Source organism: Oncorhynchus gorbuscha, linkage group LG05 (genome assembly GCF_021184085.1).
Source record: "Oncorhynchus gorbuscha isolate QuinsamMale2020 ecotype Even-year linkage group LG05, OgorEven_v1.0, whole genome shotgun sequence".
NCBI lineage: Eukaryota > Metazoa > Chordata > Actinopteri > Salmoniformes > Salmonidae > Oncorhynchus > Oncorhynchus gorbuscha.
Genome location: NC_060177.1, coordinates 7,335,047 through 7,356,689, shown reverse-complemented (window position 1 = coordinate 7,356,689; position 21,643 = coordinate 7,335,047). Strand labels below are relative to the sequence as shown.

The following is a 21,643-nucleotide window of genomic DNA, read 5'->3' as shown; positions in this document are numbered from 1 at the left end:
CTGTTGTTATGGCAGAGTAGTCAGGCACACTGTTGTTATGGTAGTGCAGTCAGGCACACTGTTGTTATGGTAGTGCAGTCAGGCACACTGTTGTTATGGTAGTGCAGTCAGGCACACTGTTGTTATGGCAGAGTAGTCAGGCACACTGTTGTTATGGGAGTGCAGTCAGGCACACTGTTGTTATAGGCAGTCAGGCACACTAGTCAGTCAGGCACACTGTTGGTATGGGAGTCTAGTCAGGCACACTGTTGTTATGGGAGTGCAGTCAGGCAAACTGGGGTTATGGGAGTCTAGTCCGGCAAACTGGGGGTATGGGAGTCAGTCCGGTAAACTGGGGGTATGGGAGTCTAGTCAGGTAAACTGGGTTATAGGAGTCTAGTCCGGTAAACTGGGGGTATGGGAGTCTAGTCCGGTAAACTGGGGGTATGGGAGTCTAGTCCGGTAAACTGGGGGTATGGGAGTCTAGTCCGGTAAACTGGGGGTATGGGAGTCTAGTCCGGTAAACTGGGGGTATGGGAGTCTAGTCAGGTAAACTGGGGGTATGGGAGTCTAGTCAGGTAAACTGGGGGTATGGGAGTCCAACAAAGTGTAATGTTGAAGAGAACAATACTCACATATGACAACATGGCTTTGAGTTCTTCATCACTCCTCACAGTGATTCTATCGCCCACCTCATCCTCATCTGAAACACAGATTAACAGCTATAGTTACTGGGCTGTGTCATCATTAACAGCTATAGTTACTGGGCTGTGTCATCATTAACAGCTGTAGTTACTGGGCTGTGTCATCATTAACAGCTATAGTTACTGGGCTGTGTCATCATTAACAGCTATAGTTACTGGGCTGTGTTATCAGCTATAGTTACTGGGCTGTGTCATCATTAACAGCTATAGTTACTGGGCTGTGTTATTAACAGCTATAGTTACTGGGCTGTGTCATCATTAACAGCTATAGTTACTGGGCTGTGTCATCATTAACAGCATCATTAACAGCTATAGTTACTGGGCTGTGTCATCATTAACAGCTATAGTTACTGGGCTGTGTCATCATTAACAGCTATAGTTACTGGGCTGTGTCATCATTAACAGCTATAGTTATAGTTACTGGGCTGTGTCATCATTAACAGCTATAGTTACTGGGCTGTGTCATCATTAACAGCTGTAGTTACTGGGCTGTGTCATCATTAACAGCTATAGTTACTGGGCTGTGTCATCATTAACAGCTATAGTTACTGGGCTGTGTCATCATTAACAGCTATAGTTACTGGGCTGTGTCATCATTAACAGCTATAGTTACTGGGCTGTGTCATCATTAACAGCTATAGTTACTGGGCTGTCATCATCATTAACAGCTATAGTTACTGGGCTGTGTCATCATTAACAGCTATAGTTACTGGGCTGTGTCATCATTAACAGCTATAGTTACTGGGCTGTGTCATCATTAACAGCTATAGTTACTGGGCTGTGTTATCAACAGCTGTAGTTACTGGGCTGTGTCATCATTAACAGCTATAGTTACTGGGCTGTGTTATCAACAGCTGTAGTTACTGGGCTGTGTCATCATTAACAGCTATAGTTACTGGGCTGTGTTATCAACAGCTATAGTTACTGGGCTGTGTCATCATTAACAGCTATAGTTACTGGGCTGTGTCATCATTAACAGCTATAGTTACTGGGCTGTGTCATCATTAACAGCTATAGTTACTGGGCTGTGTCATCATTAACAGCTATAGTTACTGGGCTGTGTCATCATTAACAGCTATAGTTACTGGGCTGTGTCATCATTAACAGCTATAGTTACTGGGCTGTGTTATCAACAGCTATAGTTACTGGGCTGTGTCATCATTAACAGCTATAGTTACTGGGCTGTGTCATCATTAACAGCTATAGTTACTGGGCTGTGTCATCATTAACAGCTATAGTTACTGGGCTGTGTCATCATTAACAGCTATAGTTACTGAGCTGTCATCATCATTAACAGCTATAGTTACTGGGCTGTGTTATCATTAACAGCTATAGTTACTGGGATGTGTCATCATTAACAGCTATAGTTACTGGGCTGTGTCATCATTAACAGCTATAGTTACTGGGCTGTGTCATCATTAACAGCTATAGTTACTGGTACTGGGATGTGTTATCAACAGCTGTAGTTACTGGGCTGTGTCATCATTAACAGCTATAGTTACTGGGCTGTGTCATCATTAACAGCTATAGTTACTGGGCTGTGTCATCATTAACAGCTATAGTTACTGGGCTGTGTTATCAACAGCTATAGTTACTGGGCTGTGTTATCAACAGCTGTAGTTACTGGGCTGTGTCATCATTAACAGCTGTAGTTACTGGGCTGTGTCATCATCAACAGCTATAGTTACTGGGCTGTGTTATCAACAGCTATAGTTACTGGGCTGTGTTATCAACAGCTATAGTTACTGGGCTGTGTCATCATTAACAGCTGTAGTTACTGGGCTGTGTCATCATTAACAGCTATAGTTACTGGGCTGTGTCATCATTAACAGCTATAGTTACTGGGCTGTCATCATTAACAGCTGTAGTTACTGGGCTGTGTCATCATTAACAGCTGTAGTTACTGGGCTGTGTCATCATTAACAGCTATAGTTACTGGGCTGTCGTCATCATTAACAGCTATAGTTACTGGGCTGTGTCATCATTAACAGCTATAGTTACTGGGATGTGTTATCAACAGCTGTAGTTACTGGGCTGTGTCAACATTAACAGCTATAGTTACTGGGCTGTGTTATCAACAGCTGTAGTTACTGGGCTGTGTCATCATTAACAGCAGTAGTTACTGGGCTGTGTCATCATTAACAGCTGTAGTTACTGGGCTGTGTCATCATTAACAGCAGTAGTTACTGGGCTGTGTCATCATTAACAGCAGTAGTTACTGGGCTGTGTCATCATTAACAGCTGTAGTTACTGGGCTGTGTCATCATTAACAGCTATAGTTACTGGGCTGTGTCATCATTAACAGCTATAGTTACTGGGCTGTGTCATCATTAACAGCTATAGTTACTGGGCTGTGTTATCAACAGCTATAGTTACTGGGCTGTGTCATCATTAACAGCTATAGTTACTGGGATGTGTCATCATTAACAGCTATAGTTACTGGGCTGTGTCATCATTAACAGCTGTAGTTACTGAGCTGTCGTCATCATTAACAGCTATAGTTACTGGGCTGTGTCATCATTAACAGCTATAGTTACTGGGCTGTGTTATCAACAGCTAGTTAGTTACTATAGTTACTGGGCTGTGTCATCATTAACAGCTATAGTTACTGGGCTGTGTCATCATTAACAGCTATAGTTACTGGGCTGTGTCATCATTAACAGCTATAGTTACTGGGCTGTGTCATCATTAACAGCTATAGTTACTGGGCTGTGTCATCATTAACAGCTATAGTTACTGGGCTGTGTCATCATTAACAGCTATAGTTACTGGGCTGTGTCATCATTAACAGCTATAGTTACTGGGCTGTGTCATCATTAACAGCTATAGTTACTGGGCTGTGTCATCATTAACAGCTATAGTTACTGGGCTGTGTCATCATTAACAGCTGTAGTTACTGGGCTGTGTCATCATTAACAGCTATAGTTACTGGGCTGTGTCATCATTAACAGCTATAGTTACTGGGCTGTGTCATCATTAACAGCTATAGTTACTGGGCTGTGTCATCATTAACAGCTATAGTTACTGGGCTGTGTCATCATTAACAGCTGTAGTTACTGGGCTGTGTCATCATTAACAGCTATAGTTACTGGGCTGTGTCATCATTAACAGCTATAGTTACTGGGCTGTGTCATCATTAACAGCTATAGTTACTGGGCTGTGTCATCATTAACAGCAGTAGTTACTGGGCTGTGTCATTAACAGCTATAGTTACTGGGCTGTGTTATCAACAGCTATAGTTACTGGGCTGTGTCATCATTAACATCTGTAGTTACTGGGCTGTGTTATCAACAGCTATAGTTACTGGGCTGTGTTATCAACAGCTATAGTTATTGGGCTGTGTCATCATCATGATAGTTTAAATAGAGATTGATTAATTTGAACAAAATCAATACAGCAAATAGTTAAGAATATGATTCCATCAAAGCAATGCTGTTATTAACTTCAGCACTCAAGGTCCAGTGATGTGTATTCAAATATATATATTTTGGAGAGTATTTTGACACTTTATTGAAACAGTATGGAAAATCAGAGTGGGGTTTTGGCAGGTGGGGGACACAATAGGAAAGGTGGATGCAGGGATTGAACCCTGGTCTCCAGTGGGGAATTGTATATGTGACTTGTACCGGGAGTGTTACCCTCAACCACAGCTCTACACCTGCGCAGAGTATTCTGCCTTTAAATAGATGACTGCTTTGTAACAGTGAAAGCCAATGTATAACATCCAACAAAGCAATTCATTCATCCTAAAGTTACAGGATAAGAAAATCAGACACGTGAGGACCAGAGTTTAAATATTGTGCCTTTAATGGAAGCAGGCCTAATGGTCCTGGCTTCACAAACTTGGTCCAGACTAAGTTTCCACCTAGTACCGATCTAGAATCAGCTTCCCCATCCCATTCCACTACCATTAGTGAGGAAAATGCTACTGACCCAAGGTCAGTGTCTAGAGGCAACTTGCACCCAGGAACATGGCCTACATGATCCTTTTGGTGTGCAAAAACTGAAAACAATCAATCTTACTGGGTATTAAGGACAGTACAGCCAAAAAGGCAAGTTAAGTAGCAACTGAGTACTAGTAGTAGACGGAGCTTTTCAGTTGTAACTAAACATAGTTGGGTAGAAGTCTGCCAAACGGACTTAAACATTTGTTTGGTGTAATGAAAAACTGTCTCCACAACAGGAAACCAGGCTGATGAAATCTCAGAATGTCAATCTTTTCATGAGGTAACTTACATTCAAACGCAGTGATTGTGGTTTCGGGCATGACATCCCTTATAGCGACCTGCAAAAATAGATTTAGAAAGATATGAACGGTAAAGCAAAACAGTTGCTAACTAGCTAGGTCCTTAGCCTAGCCAACTGGAAACTTTGCAACTGTAGCTAGCGCTCACCAACAAGTCATTGAAGCTCAAAAGTGATGGGCAGTCCACGGACGAGTCCATATCCCCGACGGGAGTCTTTATACGGATCTCTATTCCCTCGGTGTCCATAGCGCAGAAGTTATTTAAAACAAGTAGAAGCATAACAGACGAATAAGCAGAAACATAATCCGTGTTGGCTGGCTGGCTAACTTCCTAACAGCATATCCTATTCCTATCCTAGCTACATTAGCTGTCAAGTTAGCCGTTAGCTAACAGTTACTACATTTCAACTAATGTTACTTGCATGACTAAGAGCAAGCCATTGCAGGTCTTGTCAACGACAGAGTGCGTTTTAACGTTTCCAACACAGTTTGAGTCACGGACATACAAAGAGCGTTTTAAATAGTTGGAAATGACATAGCTAGCAAAGTTAGCCGCTATGCAAACAAAACCAGGAAGTTCACCGGAAGTTTTCGTATTTCCAACCGGATATAGATTTACGAGCTGGCTGGAATACTCTATCACAGTCTTTGACTCTATGGTTGTAGTAGGAGCCATACGTTTCTGTGGCGCTGTAGACTACAATCGTTCAGACAATTATTGTCCCACATGATGAAATCGGGGAGGGGACTTTGAATCTGTCTCCATTTATTCGTTCATATGTTAGTGAAAGGTGGGTGTATGATACGGCTTGCCATAGAGATCCGGGATTTACAAAATTACACTGATTGGCCAGATGGTGGCGCTATAACAAGAGATTGAAAATGAAAACTTTGAAAAGTCACACCCCTCACCCCTTTTGACCTAAAGTCGTGAAATTCGGTACTTAGTTCCCTCTCTTCACAAGGAACACATTTGTCTCAGGGAACCATAAGGTCCGCCATTATAGATTTCCGCCATTTAGAATGTTGTGATAAACACTTAAAACGATACTCTTCTGGCAACGAATGACCAATCTGCACAAAACTGGATATGTGGCATCTATGGACAAAAGTCTCTTAACCCAATATTTTTCAGACAAGTACCTAAAGAAATATGTCCGTAATTGACCAATAAACATTCACATGGGCGTGGTCTGGCACATAAATGCATATAAATCAGTCGAGGGACATAGCCGCGGGAGATAGGGGTGCTGAAATATCAGAATGTAAGAAAAATATGAATGAAAAAATATGATTTTTGTGCACTGACCCTTTACTAGTATTAACAGACCTATATAGACGTCTGTAGAGCGGGCAAAAAAAATCATTTTTAAGCATCTCCACTTTAGAGGTAAAATTAAGAACATTATCTTGCATGATTCATTAGTTGGAATTGTAAGAGTTGTATATCTGTCTCTTACTCTGCAATTGTCATTCTAATGGAATCCAGAAAGAACATAACCTTGTCCTCAAACATTTACATCAAAAGGTATTTTTTATTTATTATGGATCCCTGTACTCTTCCTGGTATCCAGCAAAATGAAGGCCGTTATGGCCTTCTGAGTGGCGCAGCGGTCTAAGGCTTGAGGTGTCACTACAGACCCGGGTTTGATCCCAGGCTGTGTCGCAGCTGGGGATGAACCGGGAGATCCATGAGGCGGCGCACAATTGGACCAGCGTTTGGCCGGCTGGGATGTCCTTGTCCCATCGCTCTGTAGCGACTCCTTGTGGCGGGCCGGGCACATGCATGCTGACTTCGTCACCAGTTGTACAGTCGTGGTCAAAAGTTTTGAGAATGACACCAATATTAATTTTCACAAAGTTTGCTGCTTCAGTGTCTTTAGATATTTTTGTCAGATGTTACTATGGAATACTGAAGTATAATTACAAGCATTTCATAAGTGTCAAAGGCTTTTATTGACAATTACATGAAGTTGATGCAAAGTGTCAATACTTGCAGTGTTGACCCTTCTTTTTCAAGACCTATACAATCCGCCCTGGCATGCTGTCAATTATCTTCTGGGCCACATCCTGACTGATGGCAGCCCATTCCTGCATAATCAATGCTTGGAGTTTGTTTGAATTTGTGGGGGTTTTGTTTGTCCACCCGCCTCTTGAGGATTGACCACAAGCTCTCAATGTGATTAAGGTCTGGGGAATTTCCTGGCCATGGACCCAAAATATTGATGTTTTGTTCCCCAAGCCACTCCATCATGCTGGAAAAGGCATTGTTCATCACCAAACGGTTCCTGGCTGGTTGGGAGAAGTTGCTCTCGGAGGATGTGTTGGTACCATTCTGTATTCATGGCTGTGTTCTTAGGCAAAATTGTGAGTGAGCCCACTCCCTTGGCTGAGATGCAACCCCACACATGAATGGTCTCAGGATGCTTTACTGTTGGCGTGACACAGGACTGATGGTAGCGCTCACCTTGTCTTCTCCGGACAATCTTTTTTTCCAGATGCCCCAAACAATGGGAAAGGGGATTCATCAGAGAAAATGACTTTACCCCAGTCCTCAGCAGTCCAATCCCTGTACCTTTTGCAGAATATCAGTCTGTCCCTGATGTTTTTCCTGGAGAGAAGTGTCTTCTTTGCTGCCCTTCTTGACACCAGGCCATCCTCCAAAAGTCTTTGCCTCACTGTGCGTGTAGATGCACTCACACCTGCCTGCTGCCATTCCTGAGCAAGCTCTGTACTGGTGGTGCCCTGATCCCACAGCTGAATCAACTTTAGGAGACGTTCCTGGTGCTTGCTGGACTTTAGGAGCCCTGAAGTCTTCTTCACAACAATTGAACCGCTCTCCTTAAAGTTCTTAATGATCCGATAAATGGTTGATTTAGGTGCAATCTTAGTGACAGCAATATCCTTGCCTGTGAAGCCTTTTTGTGATATCCAAATTGGTAGTTACAGTCTTGTCCCATTGCTGCAATTCCCAACGGACTCGGGATAGGTGAAGGTCAAGAGCCATGCGTCCTCCGAAACATGACCCTGCCTATCCTCACTGCTTCTTTGCACACAGTATGTCAGAGGAAGCACAGTACAGTCGTGGCACAAATATTAATTTTCACAAAGTCTGCTGCCTCAGTTTGTATGATGGCAATTTGCATATACTCCAGAATGTTATGAAGAGTGATCAGATTAAAGTCCCTCTTTGTCATGCAAATGAACTGAATCCCCCAAAAACATTTCCACTGCATTTCAGCCCTGCCACAAAAGGACCAGCTGACATCATGTCAGTGATTCTCTCATTAACACAGGTGTGTTGACGAGGACAAGGCTGGAGATCACTCTGTCATGCTGATTGAGTTTGAATAACAGACTGGAAGCTTCAAAGGGAGGGTGGTGCTTGGAACCATTGTTCTTCCTCTGTCAATCATGGTTACCTGCAAGGAAACACGTGCCGTCATCATTGCTTTGCACAAAAAAGGGGGTAAAAAACAACAACATTGATGCAGATATACAATTTTAAAGGTGCAAAGTTATGGGCAAAGACACAAAACATCTCCATCAAATTAAAGATTTTTCTCTATCAAATAACATGTAAAACAACCACTTTTTGTGCAGTACCAATTTACCATCCTTACAAACCACTTAATGTACAGTACTGCATTGTACATAGGCTGGTCATCTAGGTTTGTACCTGTAGACTTTCCTTCACCATGAAGGAAAACAATGACCAATACAGTAATTGAGTACATTGAGACATCAAGTGGTTTGTGATGATGAGATGTGATGATGTGGCTCAGTTGGTAGAGCATGAGGCTTGAGATGCTAGGGTGTGGGTTTCATTCCCGCAGACGGAGGACCAGTATGAACATGTAAGCACTGAAAAGGAATTAGTAGACCAGTAGATCTTTTCTTTTTTTAAACCTTTATTTAACTAGGCAAGTCAGTTAAGAACAAATTCTTATTTTCAATGACGGCCTAGGAACAGTGGGGTTAACTGCCTGTTCAGGGGCAGAATGACAGATTTGTACCTTGTCAGCTCGGGGGTTTGAACTTGCAACCTTCCAGTTACTAGTCAAACGCTCTAACCACTAAGTGCATTTGCAAAGTATTTCAAGAAACTGGAAAACATATATCAAGCAAGTATTTGTATATACCACATATATAAATCTAAATATATAATATATATATAAATATAAAGACGTTTCAACTGATGATATCTATCAGTAAATGCTAACTAAGGCAACAATGTGTACGCAAAGCAGGTATTGAAAAGGTTTTGTCCGAACTCTCAATTAGTAGGCTATTTGTGATGAGCAATTCTGTCATCATGTGCTGTTTGCATCAGGGGTATAGCCCCCAACCCCCAGGTGGAAAACGAATGAAATAAAATTCCTTCGCTGGGCGGGTCATTTGGGAAATTCTTTACAAAATTAGAGTATATACCCACTTCTCCAGGCACCACTGCATAGGGCCGATGGAAAGACAGCAGTCACACACAGCATGGTGTTAAAGCACCACTACACCACTGCATAGGGCCGATGGAAAGACAGCAGTCACACACAGCATGGTGTTAAAGCACCACTACACCACTGCATAGGGCCGATGGAAAGACAGCAGTCACACACAGCATGGTGTTAAAGGATAAGCAGTCCATTCACTCGGACATAATAAGCCAGTAGGTCCCAATCATAAGAACACAAAAACACAACCATTAGGCGATGCATTTCCCAATCATAAGAACACAAAAACACAACCATTAGGCGATGCATTTCCCAATCAAAACTATTACTTCCCTTTGCAACAAAACATTTCACATTTATCATTCACAAAGTAACGGGTGACCTAAAGTTAAATTCAGCCATGTTTAACACACCACTTGTTTTCCAAGAGATGGCTAACAACAGGAAGCAGATGCCAATTAAAACACAGTTCCTCTCACTAGATGATGATCATTTGAAACAACCCTTTCCTGAAGTAAATGACAAAAAGCGCCTCTTTTGTTATGCTGGTGAATGAGGACCCAAAAGCGACTTAACGAAAACAGAGTCTTTATTCCAGTATTTGACAAAAGTGATAATCCTGGATATATCAAGGTGAAAACAAAACAGGAAAACTGAAATCCACTCGTCAGTAGAGAGGAATGACTGGAGACTCGACCATAGACTGCAGGTTGCTTCGGGAAGGCACCGGCCGTAGCAGACCTAGACACCTGCTCCCACGCAGCATCTGAAGAAGGTAAAACACGACAGGGCGAGACAAGGACACAGAACAGCAAACATCATACAAGGATCCGACAAGGACAGAAGCGGAAAACAGAGGGAGAAATAGGGGCTCTAATCAGAGGGCAAAATAGGGGACAGGTGTGAAAAGAGTAAATGAGGTAGTTAGGAGAAAAGAGGAACAGCTGGGAGCAGGAACGGAACGATAGAGAGAGAGAGCGAGAGAGGGAGAGAGGGAGGGGGAGAGAGGGATAGAAAGAGGGAAAGAACCTAATAAGACCAGCAGAGGGAAACGAATAGAAGGGAAGCACAGAGACAAGACATGATAACCAATGACAAAACATGACAGTACCCCCCCACTCACCGAGCGCCTCCTGGCGCACTCGAGGAGGAACCCTGGCGGCAACGGAGGAAATCATCAATCAACGAACGGTCCAGCACGTCCCGAGATGGAACCCAACTCCTCTCCTCAGGACCGTAACCCTCCCAATCCACTAAGTACTGGTGACCACGTCCCCGAGAACGCATGTCCATGATCTTCCGTACCTTGTAAATAGGTGCGCCCTCGACAAGGACGGGGGGGGGGGAGACGAACGGGGGCGCGAAGAAAGGGCTTGACACAGGAGACATGGAAGACAGGGTGGACGCGACGAAGATGTCTCGGAAGAAGCAGTCGCACAGCGACAGGATTGACGACCTGGGAGACACGGAACGGACCAATGAACCGCGGAGTCAACTTGCGAGAAGCTGTCGTAAGGGGAAGGTTACGAGTGGAAAGCCACACTCTCTGGCCGCGACAATACCTAGGACTCTTAATCCTACGTTTATTGGCGGCTCTCACAGTCTGCGCCCTGTAACGGCAAAGTGCAGACCTGACCCTCCTCCAGGTGCGCTCACAACGTTGGACAAACGCCTGAGCGGAGGGAACGCTGGACTCGGCGAGCTGGGACGAGAACAGAGGAGGCTGGTACCCCAGACTACTCTGAAACGGAGATAGCCCGGTAGCAGACGAAGGAAGCGAGTTGTGAGCGTATTCTGCCCAGGGGAGCTGTTCTGCCCAAGACGCAGGGTTTCTAAAAGAAAGGCTGCGTAATATGCGACCAATCGTCTGATTGGCCCTTTCTGCTTGACCGTTAGACTGGGGATGAAAACCGGAAGAGAGACTGACGGAAGCACCAATCAAACGACAGAACTCCCTCCAAAACTGGGACGTGAATTGCGGACCTCTGTCTGAAACGGCGTCTAACGGGAGGCCATGAATTCTGAACACATTCTCAATGATGATTTGTGCCGTCTCCTTAGCGGAAGGAAGCTTAGCGAGGGGAATGAAATGTGCCGCCTTAGAGAACCTATCGACAACCGTAAGAATCACAGTCTTCCCCGCAGACGAAGGCAGACCGGTAATGAAGTCTAAGGCGATGTGAGACCATGGTTGAGAAGGAATGGGAAGCGGTCTGAGACGACCGGCAGGAGGAGAGTTACCTGACTTAGTCTGCGCGCAGTCCGAACAAGCAGCCACGAAACGGCGCGTGTCACGCTCCTGAGTAGGCCACCAAAACCGCTGGCGAATAGAAGCAAGCGTACCCCGAACGCCCGGGGTGGCCAGCTAACTTGGCAGAGTGAGCCCACTGAAGAACAGCCAGACGAGTAGAAACAGGAACGAAAAGAAGGTTACTAGGACAAGCGCGCGGTGACGCAGTGTGAGTGAGTGCTTGCTTAACCTGTCTCTCAATTCCCCAGACAGTCAACCCGACAACACGCCCATCAGGAAGAATCCCCTCGGGGTCGGTAGAAGCCACAGAAGAACTAAAGAGACGGGATAAGGCATCAGGCTTGGTGTTCTTATTACCCGGGCGATAAGAAATCACGAACTCGAAACGAGCGAAAAACAACGCCCAACAAGCTTGACGTGCATTAAGTCGTTTGGCAGAACGGATGTACTCAAGGTTCTTATGGTCAGTCCAAACGACAAAAGGAACGGTCGCCCCCTCCAACCACTGTCGCCATTCGCCTAGGGCTAAGCGGATGGCGAGCAGTTCGCGGTTACCCACATCATAGTTGCGTTCCGATGGCGACACCTAGAAAGCGCTGCAACTCGACACGTGACCTTGGAACGGGCCAATCACTGACAGCCTGGACCTTAGCGGGATCCATCTGAATGCCTTCAGCGGAAATAACAGAACCGAGAAATGTGACAGAGGAGACATGAAAGGCGCACTTCTCAGCCTTCACGTAGAGACAATTCTCTAAAAGGCGCTGGAGTACACGTCGAACGTGCTGAACATGAATCTCGAGTGACGGTGAAAAAATCAGGATATCGTCAAGGTAGACAAAAACAAAGATGTTCAGCATGTCTCTCAGTACATCATTAACTAATGCCTGAAAAACAGCTGGAGCATTAGCGAGACCGAACGGCAGAACCCGGTACTCAAAATGCCCTAACGGAGTGTTAAACGCCGTTTTCCACTCGTCCCCCTCTCTGATGCGCACGAGATGGTAAGCGTTACGAAGGTCCAACTTAGTAAAGAACCTGGCTCCCTGCAGAATTTCGAAGGCTGACGACATAAGGGGAAGCGGATAACGATTCTTAACCGTTATGTCATTCAGCCCTCGATAATCCACGCAGGGGCGCAGAGTACCGTCCTTCTTCTTAACAAAAAAAAACCCCGCTCCGGCGGGAGAGGAAGAAGGGACCACGGTACCGGCGTCGAGAGAAACAGACAAATAATCCTCGAGAGCCTTACGTTCGGGAGCCGACAGAGAGTATAGTCTACCCCGAGGGGGAGTGGTCCCCGGAAGGAGATCAATACTACAATCATACGACCGGTGAGGAGGAAGGGAGTTGGCTCTGGACCGACTGAAGACCGTGCGCAGATCATGATATTCCTCCGGCACTCCTGTCAAATCACCAGGTTCCTCCTGAGAAGAGGGGACAGAAGAAACAGGAGGGATAGCAGACATTAAACACTTCACATGACAAGAAACGTTCCAGGATAGCATAGAATTACTAGACCAATTAATAGAAGGATTATGACATACTAGCCAGGGATGACCCAAAACAACAGGTGTAAAAGGTGAACGAAAAATCAAAAAAGAAATGGTCTCACTGTGGTTACCAGATACTGTGAGGGTTAAAGGTAGTGTCTCACATCTGATACTGGGGAGAAGACTACCATCTAAGGCGAACATGGGCGTGGGCTTCCCTAACTGTCTGAGAGGAATGTCATGTTTCCGAGCCCATGCTTCGTCCATAAAACAACCCTCAGCCACTAGAGTCTATCAAGGCACTGCAGGAAGCAGCCGAACCGGTCCAGCGTAGATGGACCGACAAGGTAGTACAGGATCTAGATGGAGAGACCTGAGTAGTAGCGCTCACCAGTAGCCCTCCGCTTACTGATGAGCTCTGGCCTTTTACTGGACATGAACTGACAAAATGTCCAGCAGAACCGCAATAGAGGCAAAGGCGGTTGGTGATCCTCCGTTCCCTCTCCTTAGTCGAGATGCGAATACCTCCCAGCTGCATGGGCTCAGTCTCTGAGCCGGAGGGAGGCGATGGTTGAGATGCGGAGAGGGGAAACACCGTTAACGCGAGCTCTCTTCCACGAGCTCGGTGACGAAGATCTACCCGTCGTTCTATGCGGATGGCGAGTGCAATCAAAGAGTCCACGCTGGAAGGAACCTCCCGGGAGAGAATCTCATCTTTAACCTCAGCGTGGAGTCCCTCCAGAAAACGAGCGAGCAACGCCGGCTCGTTCCAGTCACTGGAGGCAGCAAGAGTGCGAAACTCTATAGAGTAATCCGTTATGGATCGATCACCTTGACATAGAGAAGCCAGGGCCCTGGAAGCCTCCTTACCAAAAACTGAACGATCAAAAACCCGTATCATCTCCTCTTTAAAGTTCAGATAATTGTTAGAACACTCAGCGCTTGCCTCCCAGATAGCTGTGCCCCACTCCCGAGCCCGACCAGTAAGGAGTGAAATGACGTAAGCAATCCGAGCTCTCTCTCCAGAGTATGTGTTGGGTTGGAGAGAGAACACAATATCACACTGGGTGAGAAAGGAGCGGCACTCAGTGGGCTGCCCAGAGTAACATGGCGGGTTATTAACCCTAGGTTCCGGAGACTCGGAAGACCAGGAAGTTGCTGGTGGCACGAGACGAAGACTCCGAAACTGTCCTGAGAGGTCGGAAACCTGGCCGGCCAGGGTCTCAACAGCATGACGAGCAGCAGACAATTCCTGCTCGTGTCTGCCGAGCATAGCTCCCTGGATCTCGACGGCAGTGTTGTGAGAATCCGTAGTCGCTGGGTCCATTCTTGGTCGGATCCTTCTGTTATGCTGGTGAATGAGGACCCAAAAGCGACTTAACGAAAACAGAGTCTTTATTCCAGTATTTGACAAAAGTGATAATCCTGGATATATCAAGGTGAAAACAAAACAGGAAAACTGAAATCCACTCGTCAGTAGAGAGGAATGACTGGAGACTCGACCATAGACTGCAGGTTGCTTCGGGAAGGCACCGGCCGTAGCAGACCTAGACACCTGCTCCCACGCAGCATCTGAAGAAGGTAAAACACGACAGGGCGAGACAAGGACACAGAACAGCGAACATCATACAAGGATCCGACAAGGACAGAAGCGGAAAACAGAGGGAGAAATAGGGGCTCTAATCAGAGGGCAACATAGGGGACAGGTGTGAAAAGAGTAAATGAGGTAGTTAGGAGAAATGAGGAACAGCTGGGAGCAGGAACGGAACGATAGAGAGAGAGAGCGAGAGAGGGAGAGAGGGAGGGGGAGAGAGGGATAGAAAGAGGGAAAGAACCTAATAAGACCAGCAGAGGGAAACGAATAGAAGGGAAGCACAGAGACAAGACATGATAACCAATGACAAAACATGACATCTTTGGCCTCATGGGTGGAATGTTATTTATATTTTTCATCATTTCATAATTAATTTAAAATATAATAATAATAATAAACTGACAAATGCAGTTTTCTGTGATGCATATAAAGTGTAATATTGTGTAAAACTCAATATGTAATACATTTCAACTCTATATCTGACATGGTACAAGTGTCTTCTTTTTTTAAAGCCCATAACTATGCGTGTGAGGTGGTTCAAAGTAGATCTGTTTAAGACCACCAAGAAACACTCAGTTACCCTGAATTAGCCCACTGCAGTAAAAGGTTAACTTCTTGTAGAAAGTTATTCTTGAAAAGGGACAAGCTAACAAATTAGCAACAACATCCTCTTCAATAACACCTGCTGCAGCCACTGCAAAGTAGCCTACAACAAAAGATAGCAAGCTAAACCATGGAAAAACTACTGCTGACTATTGTGCAGTGACCTATTTGTCTTTGAGAAGGCATGTTTCCATTATTTTTTTGTAAAACTGGGCCCGCTCATTACAAGTCGAAATGTGATTGGTTGATTCCACTGCCACTCCAAAATGTTTCCTTAATACAGTTGAATGGCAGATGCCTTCTATCTAGCCTCTGATGGCCTAGTTAATGGCTGATTTCCCAGAGACCACCAAAGAAAAATCCTGATTGGATATTTTTTTCTCTTCAGTGTTAATTAAACTTTTCCTTTCCAACAAAAACTGAAGAGATTAAATCAGAACATCATTGAAAATAAAAAAATATCATTACAATTATTATTATTATTTTATAAATCCTTAGCCCTTTTCTAAAGCTGTAGAAGGCCCTCATTGTTCCCCACTGCGTTTGGTTCATAATTTGTACAGTGGCTCTATTGCCATCAGCTTGCATTTTTTACCATTCTGAATGTCTTAAGAATCCATATGTTCTTCTGAAATATTAACACAGAAATACTGGACATCTTATTTTGGTAGCGATTTGACAAAATAACAATCAGGTCTCGGTCTTGACTCGGTCTCTGCCCCCCTCAGGTCTTGGTCTTGTCATAAGGTGAATGCACCAATTTGTAAGTCGCTCTGGATAAGAGCGTCTGCTAAATGACTTAAATGTAATGTAATGTCTTGACTCGGTCTCAGACCCCCTCAGGTCTTGGTCTTGACTCAGTCTCAGACCCCCTCAGGTCTTGGTCTTGACTCGGTCTCAGACCCCGTCAGGTCTCGGTCTTGACTCGGTCTCAGACCCCGTCAGGTCTTGGTCTTGACTCGGTCTCAGACCCCCTCAGGTCTCGGTCTTGACTCGGTCTCTGCCCCCCTCAGGTTTTGGTCTTGACTCGGTCTCGGCCCCTCTAAGGTCTTCTCTGCCCCCCTCAGGTCTCGATCTTGACTCGGTCTCTGCCGCCCTCAGGTCTTGGTCTTGACTCGGTCTCTGCCGCCCTCAGGTCTTGGTCTTGACTCGGTCTCTGCCGCCCTCAGGTCTCGGTCTTGACTCGGTCTCTGCCCCCTTCAGGTCTTGATCTTGACTCAGTCTCTGCCCCCTTCAGGTCTCGGTCTTGACTCGGTCTCTGCCGCCCTCAGGTTTTGACTCAGACTCGATTTTCTCCGGTCTTGGTGTTGAAACGGTCTCGCTTTCGGTGGTCTCGAACACAACACTGGTTCAATTATTACTATTAGCCTACAGATACATCTTTGAATATGTCACTAGAGAAGACCAGAGAATTCTACAAGCTTTGACGGAACTCCTTCCAATGTCATTTAATTTCAATTGAATTACAAGCTTGATCTCTTGCCAATGTCAACCTTGAAATCTCACTAATTAATTTCATGACGACTTCTCCGTTGAAGAAAATGTGAATAAAGACGTCCTTCCTCGTAGCGATTGATCGTGGTGTTTTTCCTGCTTCTTCCCTTTGCACCAGATTAACACAGCATTAGTATTTAAAGATTTCCACTTGGCAAGAGTCATCAGCAAAGTAATTGAATGTACTACAAACGACACTTAAAACTTGCTTGATTCCCGACTTATCGGTGGGGAGCTGATTGTGTGTGTGTGTGTGTGTGTGTGTGTGTGTGTGTGTGTGTGTGTGTGTGTGTGTGTGTGTGTGTGTGTGTGTGTGTGTGTGTGTGTGTGTGTGTGTGTGTGTGTGTGTGTGTGTGTGTGTGTGTGTGTGTGTGTGTGTGTGTGTGTGTGTGTGAAACTGTTCATGTGTGCTGATTCACTCTCTGTGACTGTCTCAATGATTGCAGTCCTCCTTACAAGACATTGATCCTTGGGCAAAGAGGGGCTGATTTACCCCTTCATTTACAGCAGGGTGTGTTCTGCACCTATGATACTCTAGACTGTTGACCTAGGTTATGATACTCTAGACTGTTGACCTAGGTTATGATACTCTAGACTGTTGACCTAGGTTATGATACTCTAGACTGTTGACCTAGGTTATGATACTCTAGACTGTTGACCTAGGTTATGATACTCTAGACTGTTGACCTAGGTTATGATACTCTAGACTGTTGACCTAGGTTATGATACTCTAGACTGTTGACCTAGGTTATGATACTCTAGACTGTTGACTGTTGACCTAGGTTATGATACTCTAGACTGTTGACCTAGGTTATGATACTCTAGACTGTTGACCTAGGTTATGATACTCTAGACTGTTGACCTAGGTTAATGATACTCTAGACTGTTGACCTAGGTTATGAGACTCAGCTGTTTAAGCTTCCTTCTGTCTCCTGCATCTTAGACCTGCCTGGGTGAGCACCGCTGGAAACAAGGGCAATGCGATCTGTTCTCTGATGGCGTGGCACACAGGCTTGAGATTTCACTGGCTAACGTGGTGCTGTAAAACAGGTGGCCTAACTGATACTAAGATTCCATTACGGAACCTCTATAGTAGGACCACAATGAAAGGTCCAACAGTTTAGATGGAGAATGCCCCATCTTTTCACATTCTCTGTGACCCATCTAAATCAACATCGGGTAAAAAGCTTAGATGTGGATTACAGAACAGCACCGGGAATAAGGAGGATATATTCAGAGTCAAACACAAATGTCTGTATATACGGTCACTAAGGGCTATTAGTGATACGATATGATGATCAGTGATTGATAGACAAAGACGAGAAATCGTAATGTGGAATCAGAATGCCAGATTGGTCACACACACACATGCATACACATCACGCACATACGCACTCACACAAATACACAAATACACACACAATCAAATCACCTCTTCACTTGGGTTGAAAAACTTTTGAATGAAGGCACCATCATTTAATCCTACATCTCTGACCCAAACCTACATCTCTGACCCAATCCTACATCTCTGACCCAATCCCACATCTCTGACCCAATCCTACATCTCTGGCCCAATCCCACATCTCTGACCCAATCCCACATCTCTGACCCAATCCCACATCTCTGACCCAATCCTACATCTCGGACCCAATCCCACATCTCTGACCCAATCCTACATCTCTGGCCCAATCCCACATCTCTGACCCAATCCCACATCTCTGGCCCAATCCCACATCTCTGACCCAATCCTACATCTCTGACCCAATCCCACATCTCTGACCCAATCCCACATCTCTGACCCAATCCCACATCTCTGACCCAATCCCACATCTCTGACTCAATCCCACATCTCTGACCCAGTCCTACATCTCTGACCCAATCCCACATCTCTGACCCAATCCCACATCTCTGACCCAATCCTACATATTTGACCCAATCCTACAGCTCTGACCCAATCCCACATCTCTGACCCAATCCTACATCTCTGACCCAATCCTACAGCTCTGACCCAATCCCACATCTCTGACCCAATCCTACATATTTGACCCAATCCTACAGCTCTGACCCAATCCCACATCTCTGACCCAATCCTACATCTCTGACCCAATCCTACATATCTGACCCAATCCCACATCTCTGACCCAATCCCACATCTCTGACCCAATCCTACATATCTGACCCAATCCCAAACCCCGCCATCCCTTGCACTTCTCAACAGTAGAGGTTAAGGGGTCACTTCTCAACAGTAGAGGTTAAGGGGTCACTTCTCAACAGTAGAGGTTAAGGGGTCACTTCTCAACAGTAGAGGTTAAGGGGTCACTTCTCAACAGTAGAGGTTAAGGGGTCACTTCTCAACAGTAGAGGTTAAGGGGTCACTTCTTAACAGTACAGGGTAAGGGGTCAGTACAGGGTAAGGGGTCACTTCTCAACAGTACAGGGTAAGGGGTCACTTCTCAACAGTAGAGGTTAAGTGGTCACTTCTCAGCAGTAGAGGGTAAGGGGTCACTTCTCAACAGTAGAGGTTAAGGGGTCACTTCTCAACAGTAGAGGTTAAGGGGTCACTTCTCAACAGTAGAGGGTAAGGGGTCACTTCTCAACAGTAGAGGTTAAGGGGTCACTTCTCAACAGCACAGGGTAAGGGGTCACTTCTCAACAGTACAGGGTAAGGGGTCACTTCTCAACAGTACAGGGTAAGGGGTCACTTCTCAACAGTAGAGGTTAAGGGGTCACTTCTCAACAGTAGAGGTTAAGGGGTCACTTCTCAACAGTACAGGTTAAGGGGTCACTTCTCAACAGTAGAGGTTAAGGGGTCACTTCTCAACAGTAGAGGTTAAGGGGTCACTTCTCAACAGTAGAGGGTAAGGGGTCACTTCTCAACAGTAGAGGTTAAGGGGTCACTTCTCAACAGTACAGGTTAAGGGGTCACTTCTCAACAGTAGAGGGTAAGGGGTCACTTCTCAACAGTAGAGGTTAAGGGGTCACTTCTCAACAGTAGAGGTTAAGGGGTCACTTCTCAACAGTAGAGGTTAAGGGGTCACTTCTCAACAGTACAGGGTAAGGGGTCACTTCTCAACAGTACAGGGTAAGGGGTCCATTGATTTCCATGTTAAGGTCTGAAATGATTACTTTGCCTAATTGTTGCGGGGGATAGGTGGAAACAAAGCAGGGCTATCAACCAGCCTGATTTAATGCCCCCACAGCACAGCTCTCTGGTGAGAAGAGGGGAATCTATATGGGCAGTTTGTCAAACACACTCTGCCAGGACTGGATGATAGTGCCTTCTGCTGTGAGAAGGCCAAGATGACGCCAAGTCAGCAATCCACATTATCAGAAATCAAACTCTCTGATTTAACTGGGAGGAGGAGGAGAAGAGACGTGGAAGAGAGGGGGAGAAAAAAAGGCTAGCAGCATTCACTGTCTGGTAATTAAAAACCATTTGATCAGCGCCACTCTCTCACCAGTCCCTCTTCCCTCTGTATCGACAAGCTGCTTAGCTGAGAGTGAGCTCAATTTGACTGTAAACATATGAGCTGCACTTATTTAACACTCTACAAGAAGAGGGAGAAAACAAGTTAAGCACACAGTGCAGACAACAGCCAGTTCTATTCTCCATCAGCCAATCACTAACGAGATTCACAAAGGGCGATTCAACACTCTCGTGCTCACACTGAAATGTTGTCTGTATTGAAAACAGTGACACATACACAAAACGTGTTTTAAATAATGAGTAGAGTTGGATACTGTCTCCCTCCTTGGCCGAGGTTAGTGCTGTTTTTTGACATCTTGTAACATTTCCATGTTCTGGTTGTTAAGGATCTTCCACAAAGACAGGAAGGTTCCCTATTAATGGTCCATTTGTTTCTCAACGCATCATAGAGGCAGACAGTTAGAATAGGGTGTTGGGAAATCATCTGGGGCGGCAGGGTGGCCTAGTGGTTAGAGCGTTGGACTAGTAACCAGCAGGTAGCCTAGTGGTTAGAGCGTTGGACTAGTAACCAGCAGGTAGCCTAGTGGTTAGAGCGTTGGACTAGTAACCAGCAGGTAGCCTAGTGGTTAGAGCGTTGGACTAGTAACCAGCAGGTAGCCTAGTGGTTAGAGCGTTGGACTAGTAACCAGCAGGTAGCCTAGTGGTTAGAGCGTTGGACTAGTAACCAGCAGGTAGCCTAGTGGTTAGAGCGTTGGACTAGTAACCAGCAGGTAGCCTAGTGGTTAGAGCGTTGGACTAGTAACCAGCAGGTAGCCTAGTGGTTAGAGCGTTGGACTAGTAACCAGCAGGTAGCCTAGTGGTTAGAGCGTTGGACTAGTAACCAGCAGGTAGCCTAGTGGTTAGAGCGTTGGACTAGTAACCAGCAGGTAGCCTAGTGGTTAGAGCGTTGGACTAGTAACCAGCAGGTAGCCTAGTGGTTAGAGCGTTGGACTAGTAACCAGCAGGTAGCCTAGTGGTTAGAGCGTTGGACTAGTAACCAGCAGGTAGCCTAGTGGTTAGAGCGTTGGACTAGTAACCAGCAGGTAGCCTAGTGGTTAGAGCGTTGGACTAGTAACCAGCAGGTAGCCTAGTGGTTAGAGCGTTGGACTAGTAACCAGCAGGTAGCCTAGTGGTTAGAGCGTTGGACTAGTAACCAGCAGGTAGCCTAGTGGTTAGAGCGTTGGACTAGTAACCAGCAGGTAGCCTAGTGGTTAGAGCGTTGGACTAGTAACCAGCAGGTAGCCTAGTGGTTAGAGCGTTGGACTAGTAACCAGCAGGTAGCCTAGTGGTTAGAGCGTTGGACTAGTAACCAGCAGGTAGCCTAGTGGTTAGAGCGTTGGACTAGTAACCAGCAGGTAGCCTAGT

At 45.5% G+C, this 21,643-nt stretch overlaps 1 protein-coding gene across 1 annotated transcript; it reads right to left on the bottom strand.

Moving 5' to 3' along the window:
- Positions 1–388: 388 nt before the first annotated feature.
- Positions 389–5,516, bottom strand: LOC124034993 (dual specificity mitogen-activated protein kinase kinase 5-like). Its single transcript, XM_046348380.1, has 3 exons — positions 5,078–5,516; positions 4,920–4,968; positions 389–682 (listed from the first exon to the last, which is right to left on the bottom strand). Exons 1-3 carry the CDS (start codon positions 5,207–5,209, stop codon positions 525–527), a joined length of 339 nt encoding a protein of 112 aa, XP_046204336.1. The 5' UTR covers positions 5,210–5,516; the 3' UTR covers positions 389–524.
- Positions 5,517–21,643: the final 16,127 nt, after the last annotated feature.

Excerpts from the sequence above, each read along its gene's own strand:
- LOC124034993 (XM_046348380.1), bottom strand. The coding sequence starts at position 5,209 with ATGCTTCTACTTGTTTTAAATAACTTCTGCGCTATGGACACCGAGGGA. Across the intron at positions 4,969-5,077 it reads TGAGCTTCAATGACTTGTTG|GTCGCTATAAGGGATGTCAT; the intron begins GTGAGCGCTAGC and ends CTATTTTTGCAG. Across the intron at positions 683-4,919 it reads CACAATCACTGCGTTTGAAT|ATGAGGATGAGGTGGGCGAT; the intron begins GTAAGTTACCTC and ends TCTGTGTTTCAG.